The sequence below is a fragment of the Salmo salar genome, chromosome ssa02 (genome assembly GCF_905237065.1).
Source record: "Salmo salar chromosome ssa02, Ssal_v3.1, whole genome shotgun sequence".
Taxonomy (NCBI): Eukaryota; Metazoa; Chordata; class Actinopteri; order Salmoniformes; family Salmonidae; genus Salmo; species Salmo salar.
Genome location: NC_059443.1, coordinates 62129681 through 62151952, shown reverse-complemented (window position 1 = coordinate 62151952; position 22272 = coordinate 62129681). Strand labels below are relative to the sequence as shown.

Genomic DNA, 22272 nt, shown 5'->3' with positions numbered 1-22272 from the left:
TTTACTTTATTATATCCAATTAAATCGATCCGTAAAGTGCACTCGGATTCTTTCCTCTCCACTATAAATGGTTGTTTTCCATGCAGTAATAGGGTGATGGTTCATATAGGATCATATACAATGGTCCCCATATTTTCTCCATATTTGTTGCCAAGAAACCTTCCACTTGGATGTGCTGTATCCCAAGATTCACGTTCATTTCCAATCTCTCTCTCTCGCTCTCTCCTTCTTTATTGGCCCGGCCCCCCTGATCTCTCTGTCCATTGGCGTCTTCGGGGTCCCTTTCTTTTTTCATATACGGATCCCGTAATGACTGTCCATTGGTTTTGTTATTCTATCTCCACCTCCTACTCCGCAGCTTTGCCCTGCCCATGTGTTGTATCTCTATGTCCATCCATCGACTGACGTTCAAGTTCGTAGGAACGTCACGTCCGCACTTGAACTTGCAGTTCAGGGGGCTTTGCTCATACCCCTCTCTCTGTCTTTGCAAAAAAGTCATGAAGACTGCCGCACAGCCCGTACCCCGCGCGTCATCGTGATGTGATCTATAATTCATTTTTGGATGTCAAACGCATCGATGAAGATATTTTATCTGGAGTCTATTACATTGTAGGACGCCTCTGCCAATGTGAACTAAGCTGAACGCCACCACTTACCAACATGTCTCGCCGCAAGCAAGGCAAACCCCAGCACTTGAGCAAGCGGGAGTTTTCGCGTAAGTAGAATTGAAAATTGCTTGTTCTATAATCTGGTTAGATTATAAAACACACACAGCCTCTTCTCAATTTATTTGGAGAATGTTTGTAGGCAACTGGACATGACGCGGACCCGTGGACATAATTTAAAAGCGTGCCAAAGAACGTTGTCATTGAATCGGATAACTTTCTATCGAAAAAAGTTGGACCTTGGAAAATATTGTATATTTGGTAAACAATAACGTATAAGGCTATTTTGCATGTATGTGCCGATACTACAACACAGGCGTCGTTCGCTATTAAAGGACATCTAGGCTGTAGTGGAGTGATACCTTTGCCTATCAAGGTATCCTGTGGATATTTATATTTAGTCATATCAGATTCCGATATGGAATACGCTACGAAAAGCAAAGTTTATCCCCAAATAAGCAATTCCACTTTGTTATTACTATTTATTTGATACCGTAGATTTTTTTTGGAGAGATGTTTTCTTTTTTGAATGGGGAGAAGGGATGTTTACATACTCATAGCCCATACAGAAGACCTCGTGTGTGGAACCTAGCCAGCTTTGATATCGAGGAATATAGGATAGAGTTCACGATCCAAGAATACCACTGCACCTCCGTATAACCTAGTGATCCAATTACGTTGTTATCGTTTACATCATGAGTTAATGTGAGTGGATACAATAAGCGTTGGAATAATTGGAGACGTTCTATTAAATCTACTATTGGACACTCCGGTACGTTACGTTTAACGAGGAGGTTCATTTCAGAGAGAGGACACGGGAGGTTAGGCTTTTATGCAATAACATATTACATTTGGGCAGGCATACTGAAGTGGTGTTTTAGAGTAATTTATGAGTTATACATGTATATTCAATAAGCTATTGCTTTTATGCTGTTTATGCCGTGGTGTATAATGGCATGTTTTCAACTGTGCTCATTTCTTTTTTCTTACGTTACCGGGCTAGATCATTTGGAAACGAGTTTAAATAGTATGATTTTCCGTTAAAACATGTTTTTGTTTTGTTCCACATATTCTGTAAATCGCTACAATGTTTCCACACGGTTGTTTCTCTTTTACCATTCAATTCTCGGAGGAAGCAAATTAGGTTCTCGTAACATATGCCTTCAATTGTAGTATATTTATGGACGGCGCCGGTAGGGGGCAGAATATGATTGTGGACATACACGTCGATGAACTTGAACTTGATCTAGGCTACTTTCTAGCTTTATCTACGTCGCCTGCTAGACCAAGCGCCGTTGTTCGTGGTCGTATATTTGATGTTCCTTGTTATGCCGTTGTGATATCTTATCAATTATTAACTATTATAGTATTCCAAATCAATTATAAGGGAATCATTTTGAATAGATTTCTTCATGGATATTCAGTATTTTCCCTTTCATTCGAAGATGGATAAAACAATAGCCAGCTGAGAGCGTTTTATTTTCTGCAAGAAATGATCAGTAGGCAAAATGTGACATCATTTCAAACATCCATAGGCCACTGTAGGCTACCTCTGTGATATGCATCGTTTTCGGTTAAGTAGCCTCACATTGGACCCTAGAGCATATTGCATGCCTATTCACTCTTCCAGGTATATTAGTCTCCTATTTCAACAAAATCTTAGTCTATCACAGTTTCTTTCAATTAAATGCCAAAATATGACAAAAATGTATCCTAATTGCCAAATCCTTAGTTATATCCACATTCTCATGAGGGACCTAGTTCATCATTTAAATATGACAAATGAGACGTATAGGCCTATAGGATTACAGCCTTACTGGCAAATGCATGGTAATAGTATTCAAATTGAATACTCTGTAATTTACATGCATAGTTTGAAGTATTTGAATAGCTCGTTATGGCCTATTGAAAATAGCTTCCATTCAAGTAAGATTCCTCCTTGTCCATATTAGGCTGCGTTGTATGAATCCCTGCAATAACAGCTAGGGTACTTGAAATAAGGGATCATTACCATGTTATAATTAGGTAATAGCTATTTAATAGCCTGTTTCCTAATTTCAGTAGTTATTTGATTAAGTTCAGTCAGCTGAAATTCTGGTGCTCTCTTGGATGTTGAGGAATAATATATACTTTTTTATTTTTTGTAACTTATTTTTGTAACCAGTTGCCTATACAACAAATTAGATTATTTGGGTTTGAAGGTAGACTTTTTCGCACAGAGCCTCAGTCAGACTGTTATGTCCTAACAGCATAAGCTGTAGGAATTAAACTCAAATAAGAAGGAAAAATATTCCTTCAGCCCCTCCTCCCTGCCTCCTTCTCGTCTGACCCGACACAGAATTTAAGGTTCAGAACAGACAGCGAGAATTCATCACATTTTATCTTAACATCCCAGTTGGGCCTCGAGATGTCGTTTACTGTAGCTAGATGAACTATTTTAAAAAATGCTCCTTGACTGCTTGTATACTTCAGGGACCTACTCCACATACACCCCTCAATATCTAACCTCGGTTCACGAGATCCCAGCACTTTTAACGAAAATGGGGTCCAATCATCTTGAACTCAAATTAGAATCTATTTTTTGATTCTCCGAGGTGTTAGGTTCATTAAAAACGCGAGATTGGCAGCACAATAAAGAGGGTCAAGCGCCTTAATCGTTCAGGCAGCAAGCAGCACGCTGACTGAACGGTGTCACTGGCAGGCTTATCGAAAAACAGTGTAGTAGTCTTGTCTAAGTCTTCTTCCTTCCTCCATACTTTCCTTCCTTCCTTCCCCCCCCTTTCAAATCTGTCTCTCATACCTTTTCTAAGACAGTGCATCACCTGGAAATGCAATCACTATAAACCACAGGAGCCTTGTAGATTATGGTGATATTCATTATAACACTGGAAATGATCATGACAATAACACTGATAATAATAGTTAAAACGATAGGACTGTAATAGAATTGAATTTGATTCTGCGGGCCTGCTACTGGGTGTTCATTCCTCTCTCTCCGTTGGTTGTGCCTTCTATATTATCAGTAATAATAGTCATAAAAACGATAGCAAGAGATGCATATGCAGATTTGCAACACTTTAGTAACCTATATACTGTGTCTCACTCTTCCTTGAAATGATACTTGAGTGTAGATCTCAATCAGTGTTTTGTGTCCACGGTCTATAAAGTACCTAACTCTCCACCACAGTTTGTCAGCTGCCTTGGATGAAATGTCATAGTCCTCTATGTAGATTTAAACCCTGTCATGTATTCTGTATAGAAGTATAACTGTCTATCTCCCCTCCTCTCGCTCCTCTCCAGCTGAGCCCCTGTCGGCCGTTCTCCCCCCAGACGAGGAGCACGAGGACCACCCCAGGCTGGGGCAGCATGGGGACAACAGGATCCTCCTCAAGGGGGACCAGGATCTGCTCACCTGTGGCCAGTGCCACGCCCGTTTCCCTCTTGCCCACATCCTGCTCTTCATCGAGCACAAGAGGCGGCAGTGTCGTGGCGCCCCCTGCACGGACAAAATTTTAGACGACGGGCACAGGCGGTCGCCCTCCGCCGTTCCCCTCGCCTCGCCCCGTCCCTCCTCAAACAAATGCCGAGACAAACACCCGTCGAGGCGCCCCGTGGAGGTAGCCGTTCAGGTGTCGCCGCGCAACGATGATGAGGATTGTTTATCGACGCCCACCCACGGAATTATCCCCAAGCAGGAGAATATCACAGGTAATGACGTCACCATGACGATGATGATGACGAATGTAACAAATATGGCTGCCGATGTAAAGAACTTAAGCGACAAGCCAGGTGTTTGGGTCTGAGGTTTACTGTAAGGTTTGGGTGTTGACGGTACTTGGATGGTACTTTAACGTTGTGAGTAGGGTTGCAAAATTCCTCAGGTTTCCAGAAATCCAGGTTGGAGGAATCCCGGAATCAGGAAGGAATGAACAGGGATTCCTCGAACCGTTGTTCTCCCAACAGGATAGTTTTGTGAATACCTGGGAATTTTAAAGCCCTAGTTGTGAGTAAGTGCCTTCGTTTTGGTGACGCTTAAAGCAAGATTATTGGATCATAGACCAATAAAAGGATTTACAGTACAAACTGCACAGAGCAGATGGACTTCGAGTTGGGTTCAATTTTGACTGGTGAATATGGATATCCACGAGGTATGACATTCTTACTACACTGCTGGGTGTAGGGTTGTTGAGTTTATCTCTGAAATGGGGATAGAAGCCCAATATAACTCCCATTCTACTCTCCAAAAGAAAGAGAGAGGGAGAGAGAGAGAGACGGAAAAAGAGAGAAAGGGTTGCGTCCCAAAAGGAACCATATTCCCTATATAGTGCACTACTTTTGATACAGGGCCCATATATAGTGGGCTCTGATCAAAAGTGGTGCACTGTATAGGGAATAGAGTGCCATTTGGGACGCAGCCCTAGTTTCTGTCTCATGTGGTCTCGATAGATGTATCGCAATCTTGCTGTGGTTTTCACAGAGACATATCTCTTCCCCTCAAATACATGCCTGCCAATTCATACTCCAGCGCTAAAATATAAAATAAAATAAAAAAACGTGTAGGAAAGTAATTACGCTGAACTGTCAAGGAAGAGGCATTTATTTGAGGAATCCTACTCGAGCCGCTAATTGTCAGGGTTCTCTTAGTCTTCATTTAGTTAATTAAGGACTTCTTACGGCGGTTGTCTAACCACAGCTAAATGAAGCAAGCGAGAAAAAAACATGATGAGCAGCTCAAACAAATAGTTCTGCCTTACAGACGTTGGTGGAAATGAACTTTGTGTGTTTGAAAGTTTCATTTTCCTTTTTGAATTATTATAAACATTTCTAAAAACAATTATGGCTATAAATGCGGGCTTAGTATAAAGAAAAGTAGTATGCTGCATTGAACTTATCAATGCTTCTGCGGAGGTGAGGCTGGTTTTCAGTTCAATGTTTTATCAGTGAGGGTTCTCCAAATGACAAATACCCAATAGGCAAACACACAGCTCCATGTACAATACAGTGGGGTATAGGCAAACACACAGCTCCATGTACAATACAGTGGGGTATAGGCAAACACACAGCTCCATGTACAATACAGTGGGGTATAGGCAAACACACAGCTCCATGTACAATACAGTGGGGTATAGGCAAACACACAGCTCCATGTACAATACAGTGGGGTATAGGCAAACATACAGCTCCATGTACAATACAGTGGGGTATAGGTAAACACACAGCTCCATGTACAATACAGTGGGGTATAGGTAAACACACAGCTCCATGTACAATACAGTGGGGTATAGGCAAACATACAGCTCCATGTACAATACAGTGGGGTATAGGTAAACACACAGCTCCATGTACAATACAGTGGAGTATAGGCAAACACACAGCTCCATGTACAATACAGTGGGGTATAGGCAAACACACAGCTCCATGTACAATACAGTGGAGTATAGGCAAACATACAGCTCCATGTACAATACAGTGGGGTATAGGCAAACACACAGCTCCATGTACAATACAGTGGGGTATAGTTAAACACACAGCTCCATGTACAATACAGTGGGGTATAGGTAAACACACAGCTCCATGTACAATACAGTGGGGTATAGGCAAACACACAGCTCCATGTACAATACAGTGGGGTATAGGCAAACACACAGCTCCATGTACAATACAGTGGGGTATAGGTAAACACACAGCTCCATGTACAATACAGTGGGGTATAGGCAAACATACAGCTCCATGTACAATACAGTGGGGTATAGGTAAACACACAGCTCCATGTACAATACAGTGGAGTATAGGCAAACACACAGCTCCATGTACAATACAGTGGGGTATAGGCAAACACACAGCTCCATGTACAATACAGTGGAGTATAGGCAAACATACAGCTCCATGTACAATACAGTGGGGTATAGGCAAACACACAGCTCCATGTACAATACAGTGGGGTATAGTTAAACACACAGCTCCATGTACAATACAGTGGGGTATAGGTAAACACACAGCTCCATGTACAATACAGTGGGGTATAGGCAAACACACAGCTCCATGTACAATACAGTGGGGTATAGGCAAACACACAGCTCCATGTACAATACAGTGGGTTATAGGTAAACACACAGCTCCATGTACAATACAGTGGGGTATAGGTAAACACACAGCTCCATGTACAATACAGTGGGTTATAGGTAAACACACAGCTCCATGTACAATACAGTGGGGTATAGGTAAACACACAGCTCCATGTACAATACAGTGGGGTATAGGCAAACACACAGCTCCATGTACAATACAGTGGGTTATAGGTAAACACACAGCTCCATGTACAATACAGTGGGGTATAGGTAAACACACAGCTCCATGTACAATACAGTGGGGTATAGGCAAACACACAGCTCCATGTACAATACAGTGGGTTATAGGTAAACACACAGCTCCATGTACAATACAGTGGGTTATAGGTAAACACACAGCTCCATGTACAATACAGTGGGGTATAGGTAAACACACAGCTCCATGTACAATACAGTGGAGTATAGGCAAACACACAGCTCCATGTACAATACAGTGTCTATTGGTATGGACCCCAAAGGCCAAGATATAGCATAAATGGATACTTTGGGATTTTGGCAATGAGGCCCTTTATCTACAGTACTTCCCCTGAGTCTAATGATCTTGTGGATACCATTTTTATGTCTCTGCGTGCAATTTGAAGGAAGTTGCTAACTATCGCTAGCTCAATTACTAACTAGTGTTAGTGTAATGACTCCAGTCATTACGCTAGTTAGCATTGGCCCCCGATACTAACTCTAACTTCCTTCAGACTGAACACAGAGACATATAAATGGTATCCACGAGTTCATCTGACTCGGGGGAAGTAGATAAATGGACTCATTGCCAAAATCCCGAAGTATCCCTTTAATGTACAATACAGTGGCTATTGGTATAGACCCCATAGGCCTAGATATAGCTCCTTGTACAATACAGTGTCTATGTCGCTATGCTATCTGTGTTGGGCTGTGGTCTAGTTATCCTCTATTCTGTCAAATCTAATGACCTCTTGTATTTTATCAGTAATTATGCATCCGTTTGTTAAGCAACACACACACACACACACACACACACACACACACACACACACACACACACACACACACACACACACACACACACACACACACACACACACACACACACACACACACACACACACACACACACACACACACACACACACACAGACAGACAGACAGACACAGGCCCACTATGCCTCTTGGCTCTAGTCAGCTGCCTCTACAATCTTTCTATGCTCATTTAGATCATGATGCATAACGTCTCCACATGATATCACTGGGTCACTAACGTTATGCAATGGCCTTTTATTAACAGCACAAGCCTAATGGATCATCTGTGAGTGTGTGTGGTGTGAGTGTGTGTGGTGTGAGTGTGTGTGGTGGGTGTGTGTTTGGGTTTGTGTGTGGTGTTGCGTGAAGTGAGATTGATGAAGCCGTTCTTCGTCATCCTCACGCCCATCTTATGACTTCGTTGCCATCTTCCTTGTCCAGAGAGAGAGAGAGAGAGAAAGGAGGTCCAAGGAGATTGGGATGACGAGAGTCAAATATAGAAATATATATAGAAATACACACGATATTCCTCTAAATGTTGTTCTTCGCTTTAATGGACTGACTCAAACAGACACTGTGGACCCGTATCGTGCCACCTCCCATGTTTAGCCGCTGGGATTCCACGAAAGCCACGTCCATGTTAATGTCATCTGTCCTAGGAAACTAAGGATGATCCATATCGATGACATGTTGAACGGGGCTAAAGAGGGTAGGTAGCATGATATGAGACGTGGTGTTGTTAATGGTGTCTGTTTTAATCAGTGTGCGATTCATACTGTACTGTGAATGTCGTCATGATGGATCTAGGATACATACTGTCCCCAGTATCTCCACGGCTACGTCCCAAATTACACCTTATTCCCTCTATAGTGCACTGCTTTTGAACAGAGCCCTATGAGCCCTGGGGAAACATACTATAGTGCACTATATAGGGAATAGGGGACACCTAGTGCGGGTGTCCCATGGCCAGACAAGGGGACATCGTGATACTGACACCCTTACATTTAGGCACACACACACACGTATACACACACACACACACACACACACGCATGCACACACACACACACACACACACGCAATCCCCTTTTTGAAATGCAGAGTCCAACAGGGCTGATGTCTCTCTATGAAAAATTGAATCCTGTATGTGTGTGTGTTTGTTTGTGTTATGGACCATTAGGAGGAGCAGACAGAACAGAACAGAACAGCGTACTTCCATTTGCATGATAAACAACTTAAGATATGCACAGGGACACACACAGGCCGGCTCCACATTATAAACAGAGCAGATGATCAGAAGGACACCGACAGGCTCAGAGTCAGACACAGACAGAGGCACAGACAGGGTCAGGCACAGACACAGACACAGACAGAGTCAGGCACAGACACAGAGAGGGTCAGGCACAGACACAGGGTCAGGCACAGACACAGACAGGGTCAGACACAGACATGGTCAGACACAGACAGGGTCAGACACAGACAGGGTCAGGCACAGACAGGGTCAGGCACAGACAGGGTCAGACACAGACAGGGTCAGGCACAGACAGGGTCCGACACAGACAGGGTCAGGCACAGACAGGGTCAGACACAGACAGGGTCAGACACAGACAGGGTCAGACACAGACATGGTCAGACACAGACAGGGTCAGACACAGACAGGGTCAGGCACAGACAGGGTAAGGCACAGACAGGGTCAGGCACAGACACAGACATGGTCAGACACAGACAGGGTCAGGCACAGACATGGTCAGACACAGACAGGGTCAGGCACAGACAGGGTCAGACACAGACATGGTCAGACACAGACAGGGTCAGACACAGACAGGGTCAGGCACAGACAGGGTCAGACACAGACAGGGTCAGGCACAGACACAGACATGGTCAGACACAGACACAGGCAGCCTCAGGGTCAGACACAGACAGGGTCAGGCACAGACACAGGCAACCTCAGGGTCAGACACAGACAGGGTCAGGCACAGACACAGGCAGCCTCAGGGTCAGACACAGACAGGGTCAGGCACAGACACAGGCAGCCTCGGGGTCAGACACAATACTCAGTCAATTACATGTACAGAGCAGACACTTTCCCTTTAAGGAAAAAAAGGACTCACATTTTAACCATCCAACACCCCACCAAACCTTCCCTTTAAGGAAAAAAAGGACTCACATTTTAACCATCCAACACCCCACCAAACCTTCCCTTTAAGGTAGAAAAGGACTCACATTATAACCATCCAACACCCCATCAAACCTTCCCTTTAAGGAAGGAAAGGAATCATATTTTAACAAACATACACCAGACTAGTGGTTTAGTGTATCTTCGTTAGCTGAGCCTACTTTCTGCCCATCCTGTTTCTGGGGGAACAAAGGTATTTAGCCAGGCTGTGTTGGCACCATGCCACCTTTCTCCCACCAGTCCCCCATCCGCCCCTCTTTCACTGGGGGTGTCTGTCAGGCCTGGATGAGGGACTGAGGGTGGGGGTTGGGGGTTGGGCAGTGGAAGGGCGGTGTAGGGGCGAAGGAGTCCGACTCCTCGTTAGTGACATATTTTTCCCTTGTGTGACGGAGAATTCAAAGTGCAGAGACAGAGTGTGTATATCCTTCTGTTTGTGCTATCATTCAGATTTGAAGTAGAGAGAGATGTTTATTTCCCCTTCTAAAATGTCTAATTTGTTCTGGGAGAAGAGCTTGTTACAGACGAGTAATGATGTGATGGTTCTGTACTTCCTCCTCCAATAATGTACACACCTGGGTTCTAATAGTACGTTTTAACCATAGAGCCACATTCACGTTTTGAATATGAATTGTTCATGAAGAATGTTGTGTTCCAAAGCCTGAGTCCTAAATAAACACACATGTTGTCTACAGAGATTCACCAGCAGGCTCTGTTGTTTGGTTAGTGAGTGTTAGTGTACTTGAATACATCTGAGTTTCCAAGTGTGTGTGTGTACAGCTTGAGTGTGTGTGTGGATATCCGTGTGTGAGTGTATGGGGGTATCAGTGTGTGTGTGTGTGTGTGTTAACGTTTTACTAGCCCGAGCATGCAGGCTGAGCTGAACATGAAAGGGTCTCTGACTTGGCAAGCGTAGCCGGAGGACACTCCTCTGTGGACCGTGCCAGGGCAGACTGTGAACAGAGCGCAGCGTCCCGGAGGGGGGGGCTGCTGTGGAATGGGGGCAGGGGATAAAGGTGTGTGTGTTGGGGAGGAGGAGGTGTGCGGTAGTCGGGGGCTGCGAGATAAGGAGTGGACGGGACAGGTTCGGTAATGGGTGTGTGTGTGAGTGTATGTGTGTGTCCCTGTAGGGCTCCTGGCTGAGTTTCCTGTTTCAGTGTTTGTCTTAACAACCCCAACGCCACGGCCCCAGGGTCTTCAGGTGGAGGCTAGTTTGGGGAACACACACACATTCCCCTCCTCTCCACTCCCCCCTGTGTTTTGTCTGTAGTAAATGTGTTGTGTTACTAGGGCTCCCTGATGCGGAGCTGTGTGATGATGAGTGCTGTAAGACAGGAACATATGATCCCTATTTCAGCCCTGAGCTCTGGCCAAACCCTCTCTCTCTCTCTCTCTCTCTCTCTCTCTCTCTCTTTGGCTCTACCCTCTCTCTCTCTCTCTCTCTCTCTCTCTCTCTGGCTCTACCCTCTCTCTCTCTCTCTCTCTCTCTCTCTCTCTGGCTCTACCCTCTCTCTCTCTCTCTTTCTCTCTCTCTCTCTGGCTCTACCCTCTCTCTCTCTCTCTCTCTCTCTCTCTCTCTCTCTCTCTCTCTCTGGCTCTACCCTCTCTCTCTCTTTCTCTCTCTCTCTCTGACTCTACCCTCTCTCTCTCTCTCTCTCTCTCTCTCTGGCTCTACCCCCTCTCTCTCTCTCTCTCTCTCTCTCTCTCTCTCTCTCTCTCTCTCTCTGACTCTACCCTCTCTCTCTGTCTTTCTGACTCTACCCTCTCTCTCTCTCTCTGACTCTACCCTCTCTCTCTCTCTCTCTCTCTCTGACTCTACCCTCTCTCTCTCTCTCTCTCTTTCTGACTCTACTCCCATTCTCTCTCTCTTTCCCACTCTCTCTCTCTCTCTCTGACTCTACCCTCACTCTCTCTCTTTCTGACTCTACTCACATTCTCTCTCTCTTTCTGACTCTACTCCCTCTCTCTCTCTCTCTCGCTCTCTCTCTCTCGCTCTCTCGCTCTCGCTCTCGCTCTTGCTCTTGCTCTCTCTCTCTCTTGCTCTCTCTCTCTCTTGCTCTCTCTCTCTCTCTCTCTCGCACTCTCGCTCTCTCTCTCTCTCTCTCTCTCACTTTCTTGCTCTCTCTCTCTCTCCCTCTCTCCCTCTCTCTCTCCCTCTCCTCTCTACCCAGGTCTGGTCTAGTCCCAGGGGACATGGAGTCTTAGCCCAGTCCACATAAGCACATCTCAACCTCTCATCAGCTTCCAACATTTACTCAGTCAGGACTAATTCTCCTTGCCTTGTCTTGGCTCTGGAGCGAGCCAGAAGACACACACACACACACATACATGCACACACACCAGCATGAGTCAATGTGATGCCTGGACGCATGCATGCACGCACGCTCACACACACACACACACACACACACACACACACACTCCAAAAAATACCTCTGCTTCCTCCTCAGACAGAGAGAGCGTTGTTTACACAAACCAGGATAGAAAATCACCCTTTTCCCTGTCAGAAGTAAACACGTTCCCATCCCGTCTGGTCAATACTGTGGCAGACAGGCTGATACAGAGGTCAGAGGTCATCTCTGTCCCGGCCGTCACCATGCCAATGCTGTCACGCCCTCTCCACCACTGCTCTTAGCTGCCAGGTTAAGGGCGCTATTTTTAGATTTTTGAAGGGGAAAAAAACGTATTTGACACAGAAGAGCTTGTCTTTGATACTGCCACAGGTCACAGAAGTAAGGTTCTGCATTAGTTTGGTAACTCTGGAGAGAAAAATGGCATATCCATAGCGTCTACAGTACACTGATTTGATCATTTTATCCAGAAAGTCATGAAGATATTATATCTCCTGGCTCGAGTGACTTTGCGTTGTCTCTGTTTGTGAAATAACTTTCATACATTTTCTTTTGTACTTTTTGACATAAATGGAAGTATCCCATTTGATTAACATAGACTGTCAGTAACGACCATTTACTCTGTGTTGTTTCCCAACCACATCATCACCCTCTGGCCTGAGGGACTGAGGAGTGTCTCAGTGATGCTGGGAAACAACATTTAACCCCCTGCTGCTGCTCAGTGTCTCATAGTGTCTTACTGCAGTATCAGTGACCTGTCAGATACTGTTCCCACTGGGCCCAGTGGAAGGGTGTGTGTGTGTGTGTGTGGTGGGTGGGTGGTCGTCTACAGCGGTGGCTGGCGAGCTCTTATCTTCAGTCCAGAGATAGAGATACGACTCTGAGAGGCCCCATGTGTCGTTTTACATATGTGTGAAAACTCACAGGTGTGTGAGTGAGTGAGAGTGAGTGAGTGAGTGAGTGAGTGAGTGAGTGAGTGAGTGAGTGAGTGAGAGAGAGAGAGAGAGAGAGAGAGAGAGAGAGAGAGAGAGAGAGAGAGAGAGAGAGAGAGAGAGAGAGAGAGAGAGAGAGAGAGAGAGAGAGAGAGAGAGAGAGAGAGCGAGTATCAGTGCAGTTTCTGGGCCTCTTGGGTTCCTAATAGGCCAAGTTAAGAGAATATTTTATCTCCGATTCAAATCCCAAATCTGTTAAATGATGATCAGACGATGAGGAGTTGATCAGTTCTTCAGAGAGTCTGGTTCTTCAGAGAGTCTGGTTCTTCAGAGAGTCTGGTTCTTCAGAGAGTCTGGTTCTTCAGAGACTCTGGTTTCAGTCAGTAGGACCATGAAGCTGTGGTAGAGTTGATATGTTTTGCTTTTGGTTGATCCATTAAAAACAGCCATCATGATGTATGTGTAGTTTGGTGTGAGGATTTTAAGTGAATGAGCACACACACACACACACACACACACACACACACACACACACACACACACACTACACATCCTCTTATTTCCATCCTCCATCCATCCACTCTTTACGTTCATCCTGAATCTCACTGATAATATGCCGGTCTCCTCTCCTCCGTCCCTCATTTGAATTTGAAGCGTTCCTCTTCTTTAATCTTCAAAGCCCTGATTGCTTTATCTGAATATATGAATATTCATGGCGTGGGCAGCCAGACTCGCAGTTCATTACCTTGCTGTAAATTCTAATGAGCGTTAGGCCTCCTCACGGTAATTGCCAATTGTTTTGCATTTTTGATTAGGCCATTATTGCCGTGCATTCTGAACATGTCTGCTCTGCCTGGCTGCTAGGACACAGCAGGAGATGAGAGAGAGAGAGAGAGAGAGAGAGACGGAGACGGAGAGAGAGGGAGAGAGAGACGGAGATAGAGAGAGATGGAAAAGGAGGACCTAGGGTAGTGAAAAGAGGGGGAAGAGAAGGAGAGGTGGGATGGATGGATGGAGGGATGAAGCGCGAGAGAGAAAGAGGGTTGAAGGGAACAATGCAGGAGAGTAGGTTGCCAAAAAATGGCATAGCTGTCTTACACATCAGCATTCATACTTGTCTTCTGAGTGCGTGTGTCAGTCTGACTGTGTCATCCTGAGTGTGTGTGTGTGTGTGACAGTCTGACTGTGCCATCCTGAGTGTGTGTGTCAGTCTGACTGTGGCATCCTGAGTGTGTGTGTCAGTCTGACTGTGTCATCCTGTGTGTGTGTGCTGTGTGTGTGTGTGTGTGTGTGTGTGTGTGTGTGTGTGTGTGTGTGTGTGTGTGTGTGTGTGTGTGTGTGTGTGTGTGTGTGTGTGTGTGTGTGTGTGTGTGTGTCAGTCTGACTGTGGCATCCTGAGTGTGTGTGTCAGTCTGACTGTGGCATCCTGAGTGTGTGTGTGTCAGTCTGACTGTGTCATCCTGAGTGTGTGTGCTAGTCTGACTGTGTCATCCTGAGTGTGTGTGCTAGTCTGACTGTGTCATCCTGAGTGTGTGTGTGTCAGTCTGACTGTGGCATCCTGAGTGTGTGTGCTAGTCTGACTGTGTCATCCTCAGTGTGTGTGTCTGTGTCAGCCTGACTGTATCATCCTGAGTGTGTGTGTGTGTGTGTGTCAGTCTGACTGTGTCATCCTGAGTGTGTGTGCTAGTCTGACTGTGTCATCCTGAGTGTGTTTGTGTGTCAGTCTGACTGTGTCATCCTGAGTGTGTTGGTGTGTCAGTCTGACTGTGTCATCCTGAGTGTGTGAGTATCCTAAATATGTGTGCATGTATTTTGCCTATGGTGCGTGCAGAGTCATGCTCCCAGTAGTGCTTCCGAATGCAGCGTGATGATGCTGCTAGTTTATGAATCATTGATGTCTCCAAGACGAATGGCATTGGCCTGCCTAGACTTGATAACACCTAATGGATAATTCAGACTTGATAACATCTAATGGATAATTCAGACTTGATAACATCTAATGGATAATTCAGACTTGATAACATCTAGTGGATAATTCAGACTTGATAACACCTAATGGATAATTCAGACTTGATAACATCTAATGGGTAATTCAGACTTGATAACATCTAATGGATAATTCAGACTTGATAACATCTAGTGGATAATTCAGACTTGATAACATCTAATGAATAATTCAGACTTGATAACATCTAATGGATAATTTAGCACTCTAAAATGAACAGGCCAGACCTTCGACAGGAGACTGAAGAGAGAGCGTTGGAGGGGCTGTGGACACTGTGGCCGTGTGTCCACATTAACTGCTAATGAGTGTGTGTTGTCAGTAGCTCCCTGATCTCTCAGGTGGTGTGTGTGTGTGTGTGTGTGTGTGTGTGTGTGTGTGTGTGTGTGTGTGTGTGTGTGTGTGTGTGTGTGTGTGTGTGTGTGTGTGTGTGTGTGTGTACTGTCATGCTGGCTCTCTCACCTGGAGTGAGTTCTAGGTGTCAAGAGTTGATTAGCCGGCTCTCATCGCAATCGTTAGCCAGGAAAAACCCCTCCCTCCCTCCCTCTCTTTCTCTCCTTTTCTCTCTTCCTCAGAGCACATTTAGGAAGGAGAGTAGTAGAGACCTGTAGACCACATTACATTGACTGATTCCTTCTCAGTATAACTGAATGAGACTTCTCCTATAGACTACCTCCCAGCTGTGTTGATATCTTACTCCACACAGCCTGCATAGACTTCACTGTGTTTACATAGTCCTACAGCCCTGATACCCCTTCCTGGTACTCCTCTTTCTACCACCTATCAAGCCGTTAACAGTATTGTTAATTGTCCTAGTACAGCCTTACCCGTGGTAAGAGAGACGGGCCAGAGACGGAGGAGTAGCTCCAAGGCATTCAAAGTGACTGGTCAAGCCCTCCTCAAGCCCCCTGGCATGAGGTGTGTGTGTGGGGGGGGGGTAGGAGCGCGGGGGCGAGGGGCTAGTCTCCTAGGCCCGTGGGGGTTGGTGGGTTTCTGACGGGAGCACAAAGGGGAAATTGTCCGGCTGGAACATAGAGGCTGCCTGAGAGGCCGAGGCAGAGAGAGCAGGAGGAGAGGTAGAGAGAGAGAGAGTACTATATGGAGACAGAGACCAGAAGAGGTAGAGACAGCAGCAGGGCTGGTGGTGGCTGAGAGAGAGAGAGAGAGAGAGAGAGAGAGAGAGAGGCCTGGCCTGGCAGACAGGATGATAGATGGCTTTGTTAAAGGGTCCCAGGGTGTCCCCTGAACTTGAAGCACTTTGTTTATCTTGAATAGAGAGGGAGGAGGGGAGGGGGAGAAGAGAAGAGGAAGGGGGGAGAGGGAGAGAGAAAGGAGCAGGAGTGATCTACGTCTAGGAAAGAGAGAGAGGGAGAGAGGAGGGGAGAGGGCTGTATCTGGGCAGGCGTGGTGGGTTGGGGAGGTTGGGGAGGTTGGGTGGGGGGGGGGGGGGGGTCGTGAGCAGGGACGGCTGCTGAAGGGGGAGAGGGAAGGGGGGACGGCTGCTGGAGGGGGGGATGACTCGAGAGAGGGAAGGGGGGACGGCTCGGCCCTCAGAGTGGCTGTCCATTAACAGATGAACTTGGCAGTGGTCCAGGCCTGGAAGGTCTAGGGAGACACACACACATCTCCCTCATACCTGCTGAGTCGAGATCGAATGCCACCAGGTTATTTTTTGTCTGGAGGCCAAAAAGGACAAGGCTCTGGTTCACCTATGTCAGAACCAGTTCAGACTGGTTAGCCAGCCAGTGTCTGTGTGCCTGTGTACCTGTGTGTCTGTGTGCCTGTGTGCGTGTGTGCGTGTGTGTGTGTAGGAAACACAGGGAACAGAACCTCGAACCTGGGGCCACAGGCCAGGATGATACAGAAAATAAAGAGTACAGAGAAAGAGTGAATTGAAAGGGAGGAGTGTGTGAATAAATTAAAAGATGAACAAGAAGTCCTCATAAACGTGTGGGGACAGCAGTGGAGGGGTTTTGGTGGGCAATATGATGCTCACAGCTTTAGTTCCTATTGAGTACAGAAAACATTATAGCTAACATGAGAGTGGAGAGGAGGACAGAGAGAATGGATTTGATATGGACGACACACATAAAGGCCCTTGGTATGCAAGTGTGTGTGTGTGTGTGTGTGTGTGTGTGTGTGTGTGTGTGTGTGTGTGTGTGTGTGTGTGTGTGTGTGTGTGTGTGTGTGTGTGTGTGTGTGTGTGTGTGTGTGTTTATAACCTCCTGCCTCAAACGGTTGTGTGTGTGTGTTTAATGTCCTATACAGTAATGTACAGAAACATGTTGTTCTCTAATTTGTACTTAATCCCCTCAGGGACTGTCCCGGAGACTTCTAGAACAGGCTGGTCAACATTGTACTACAAATAACTTTTCTCTTCTCATTTCAGGTGTGTGTGTGTGTTACTCTGTTCCGTGTGTGACGTAGTGTTATGCTGAAGGTGTTGATGGTGAGAATAGAAGGGCTTAGAGGAGTCACCTTTCTGCACTTGCTTCCCAGGTGCTCCTGTTGTCTTCCTGTACTCAGGTCTGGTGTATTTAGCTGATGAGAAATGGTCACAAGACACGGGACTGAAGTTCAGGCAGATATCCAGTAGCCTGATCCCAGATCTGTTTTTACTGTCTTGCTATGGTCATTAATGGCATGACAGTGACTATATGAGATGGCAAAACAGCACAAACAGATCTGGGATCAGGCTAGAAATTCCGTTCTAACCCACATAAAGAAGACTATAGTTTACTATAGAATACTACAGTACTTACTACAGAATTCTGTAATAAACTGTAGTATACTGTAGAATACTATACTACACACTGTAGTATCCCTTGATCATATGTAGTACTTACTATAGATTTTTGTAGTATACTGTAGAATACTATAGTACAATCCACCAAAAAAACACTGTAGTAAATACAGAAATGTCAGCAAAAACACTACACTCCGCCCAATTTTTTTTTACTATAGTAAATTCTACAGTATTTAAGTTGCATATACCCTGCCCATTCCCCTCCCCCATATCCAAATTTGTGTCACACATGAGAAACCTACATGTCAAGTGTAGACCATATATTGTGTTCCTTACAGGTTATGAAAAAGAGCAGAAGTTCTGAACTCTCTGTTCAGGACCTAGTCCTACTTACCTACCTACTTACCTACCTACAGGTTATGGAAAATTTGCTCTTTGAGTATTTCTCCAGTAGGTTTCCTAAAGGACAAAGCCCCCCACTTCTATGTCAAAGATAATAAAACAAAAACACTTTAGTAAATGCTGCAGTAATGTCCCCAAAAACACTACAGTAAATACTACGGTATATACTATTCTTTTTTTTACTACAGTTTTATACTATAGTAAACTGTAAATACTTTAGTATACTACAGTAAATCCTACAGTATTCACTGTAGTGTTTTTGCAGACTTCAATAAAGTCTGCAAAAACAGTTTACTACAGTATAAATACTGTAGTAAAAAAAAAAAGTATATACTATAGTATTTCTTTATGTGGGAACACATCACATCGTACATGCTAAGTAGTTAGAAGATCGCCTTAACATTTAACCAAGAAAACCCCATTCTAACCCATATGGACTAACCACCCCTCCAACTAATCAATGGACTATTTCATTGTCTTAAGGCATTTGTTTATGAAATATTCATTGAGATATTCATGTCTGATCTATGAAAAGATGTGTTTCTTTCCCATCGTGGCCATTCTCTATGGGATCCTCCAGGGAGATGGTGGGTGTTGTTGAAACATCTTGTTCCAAGTAGCTTTCATTGATCGATTATTTTTTTATATTTATGAAGAAATTCCTCATATATGTGTCTTTGTACCAGAGGGCAACTGTGGATATACAGTACCAGTCAAAAGTTTGGACACACCTACTCATTCAAAGGTTTTTCTTTATTTTTACTATTTTCTACATTGTAGAATAATAGTGAAGACATCAAAACTATGAAATAACAGATATGGAATTGTGTAGTAACCAAAAAAGTCTTAAACAAATCAAAATATATTTATATTTGAGATTCTTCAAAGTAGCCACCCTTTGACTTGATGACAGCTGTGCACACTCTTGGCATTCTCTCAACCAGATTCACCTGGAATGCGTTTCCAACAGTCTTGAAGCGGTTGCCACATATGCTAAGAACTTGATGGTTGCTTTTCCTTCACTCTGCAATCCAACTCATCCCAAACCATCTCAATTGGGTGATTGTGATGGCCAGGTCATCTTATGCAGCACTCCATCACTCTCCTTATTGGTCAAATAGCCCTTACACAGCCTAGAAGTGTGTTTTGGGTTATTGTCCTGTTGAAAAACAAATGATAGCCCACTAAGCGCAAACAAGATGGGATGGCGTATAGCTGCAGAATGCTGTGGTAGACATGCTGGTTAAGTGTACCTTGAATTCTTAATAAATCACCGACAGTGTCACCAGCAAAGCACCCCCACACCATCACACCTCCTCCTCCATGCTTCATGGTGGGAACCACACATGCAGAGTTCATCCGTTCACCTACTCTGCGGTGGTTGGAACCAAAAATCTCGAATTTGGACTCATTAGACCGAAGGACAGATTTCCATCAGTCTAATGTCCATTGCTCGTGTTTCTTGGCCCAAGCAAGTCTTTTCTTCTTATTGGTGTCCTTTAGTAGTGGTTTCTTTGTAGCAATTCGACCACCATGAAAGCTTGATTCACGCAGTCTCCTCTGAACAGTTGATGTTGAGATGTGTCTGTTACTTGAACTCTGTGAAGCATTTATTTGGGCTGCAATCTGAGGTGAGGTTAAGCATAATGAACTTATCCTCTGCAGCAGAGGTAACTCTGGGTCTTCCTTTCCTGTGGCAGTCCTCATGAGAGCCAGTTTCATCATTGCGCTTGATGCACTTGAAAAAACGTTCGAAGTTCTTGAAATTTTCCGGATTGACTGACCTTCTTTCCTTGTAGTAATGACGGACTGTCGTTTCTCTTTGCTTATTTGAGCTGTTCTTGCCATAATATGAACTTGGTATTTTACCAAATATTCTGTTAACCACCCCTACCTTGTCACAATTGATTGGCTCAAATGCATTAAGAAGGAAAGAAGTTCCACAAATGAACTTTTCACAAGACACCTTTTAATTGAAATGCATTCCAGGTGACTACCTCATGAAGCTGGTTGAGAGAATGCCAAGAGTGTGCAAAGCTGTCATCAAGGCACAGGGTGGCTAATTTGAAGAATCTCAAATCTAAAATATATTTTGATTTGTTTAAGACTTTTTGGGTTACTACATGATTCCATGTGTTATTTCAAAGTTTTGATGTCTTCACTATGATTCTACAATGTAGAAAATATTAAAAATAAAGAAAACCCTGGAGTAAGTAGGTATGTCCAAACGTTTGACTGATATGTGTGTGTGTGTTTGTGTACCATAAAATGTGCATGTATTTCACGAATCGCTGACCATTACTCTCTTTGTATATGGGCAGGTTCTTCTTGTCTTCCCCTCTTCTTTAAACATGAGCTCTCTTTCTCTCTTTCTCTCCTTCTCTCTTTCTCTCAAACATACTTCTTTATTTTCTTGAGCAGCACATGCATCGGGTGTTGGTTTGGCGTGATGAATATGTCCCTTCTCTCTCTGTGTGTGATGATGGCTGCTCACACACACACACAAACACACTCACACACACATTTGCATATGTATATGTGCAGATTGTATGAGAATAGACTTTCACATTTGGGGATAGTAATGGTGAGTGGGTGAGGGGTGTTTTTGGGGGGTGGGGGTCCGCGATGGACCCAGACAAAGCCGGCCACCACTCCCAGATGGCTGTCTGCTCTCTCCGGCCATGTGTCTGGTGGGGAGGGAGAGGAATGGAGGGTGGGATAGAGGGAGAGGGAGGGAAAGTGGAGAGAGAGAGAGAGAGAGAGAGAGAGAGAGAGAGAGAGAGAGAGAGAGCATGGAGAGATAGGGAGAAGAGAGAGGGATACACTCTTAGATAAAAAGGGTTCCCAAAAGGGTTCTTTGGCTGTCCCCATAGGAGAACCCTACCTGGAACCAAAAAGGATTCTTCAAATGGTTTTCCTATGGGGACAGCCGAAGAACCCTTTTAGGTTCTAGATAGCACCTTTTTTCTAAGAGTGTAGAAAGACCAGAGAGAGAGAGGGTGAGAGAAGGAGTGAGAGTTCGTTGGGTTCATGGACCCATTCGCGTGACATCCGACTGAGAAACGCAAAAGACTGTGGAACTGCCATGTTCCCACATCCTTGTACTGGATACATTAAAATACATTATGCATGAGGGAGGGAGGGAGGGAGGGAGATGAGGTCTGGATGTTTTCAGACATGGTATTGTTGTTTATCTCAGGGTTAAGATGTCCCCATGGTAACCTACTTGTTAATGGGGTCACCGTAGCAACCAGGCCGTGATTTAGTTAAATGTGGTGTGATTTAGTTAAATGTGGTGTGATTTAGTTAAATGTGGTGTGATTTAGTTAAATGTGGTTTGATTTAGTTAAATGTGGTGTGATTTAGTTAAATGTGGTGTGATTTAGTTAAATGTGGTTTGATTTAGTTAAATGTGGTTTGATTTAGTTGAATGTCGTGTGATTTAGTTAAATGTGGTTTGATTTAGTTAAATGTGGTGTGATTTAGTTAAATGTGGTTTGATTTAGTTAAATGTTGTTTGATTTAGTTAAATGTGGTTTGATTTAGTGTGATTTCTGTGAAAATGGACTATACCTATACCTTTTCCCACTGTAGCTCAGTTGGTAGAGCATGGCGCATGCAACACCAGGGTTGTGGGTTCGATTCCCACGGGGGGCCAGTATTTAAAAAGGTAATAAAATGTATGCACTCTACTGTAAGTCGCTCTGGATAAGAGAGTCTGCTAAATGACTAAAATCTGAATGTAAATTTAGTTAAATATGGTGTGATTTAGTTAAATGTGGTGTGATTTAGTTAAATGTGGTTTGATTTAGTTAAATGTGGTGTGATTTAGTTAAATGTGGTGTGATTTAGTTAAATGTGGTTTGATTTAGTTAAATGTGGT

At 44.5% G+C, this 22272-nt stretch overlaps 1 protein-coding gene and 1 non-coding gene across 2 annotated transcripts in view; both read left to right on the top strand.

The window, feature by feature from the left end:
* Positions 1-305: 305 nt before the first annotated feature.
* The window catches only part of LOC106593355 (B-cell lymphoma/leukemia 11A), a 51711-nt gene continuing 29744 nt past the window's right edge, over positions 306-22272 (top strand). The window contains exons 1-2 of the mRNA XM_045707291.1: positions 306-715; positions 3966-4373. Of these exons, the coding sequence (XP_045563247.1) occupies positions 661-715; positions 3966-4373 (463 nt within the window). The 5' untranslated portion in view covers positions 306-660. The remainder of the gene's footprint in view (positions 716-3965; positions 4374-22272) is intronic.
* Positions 18410-18464, top strand: LOC123740251 (U7 small nuclear RNA). The gene has a single exon (XR_006768256.1). It is a non-coding gene; the product is annotated as a U7 small nuclear RNA (small nuclear RNA).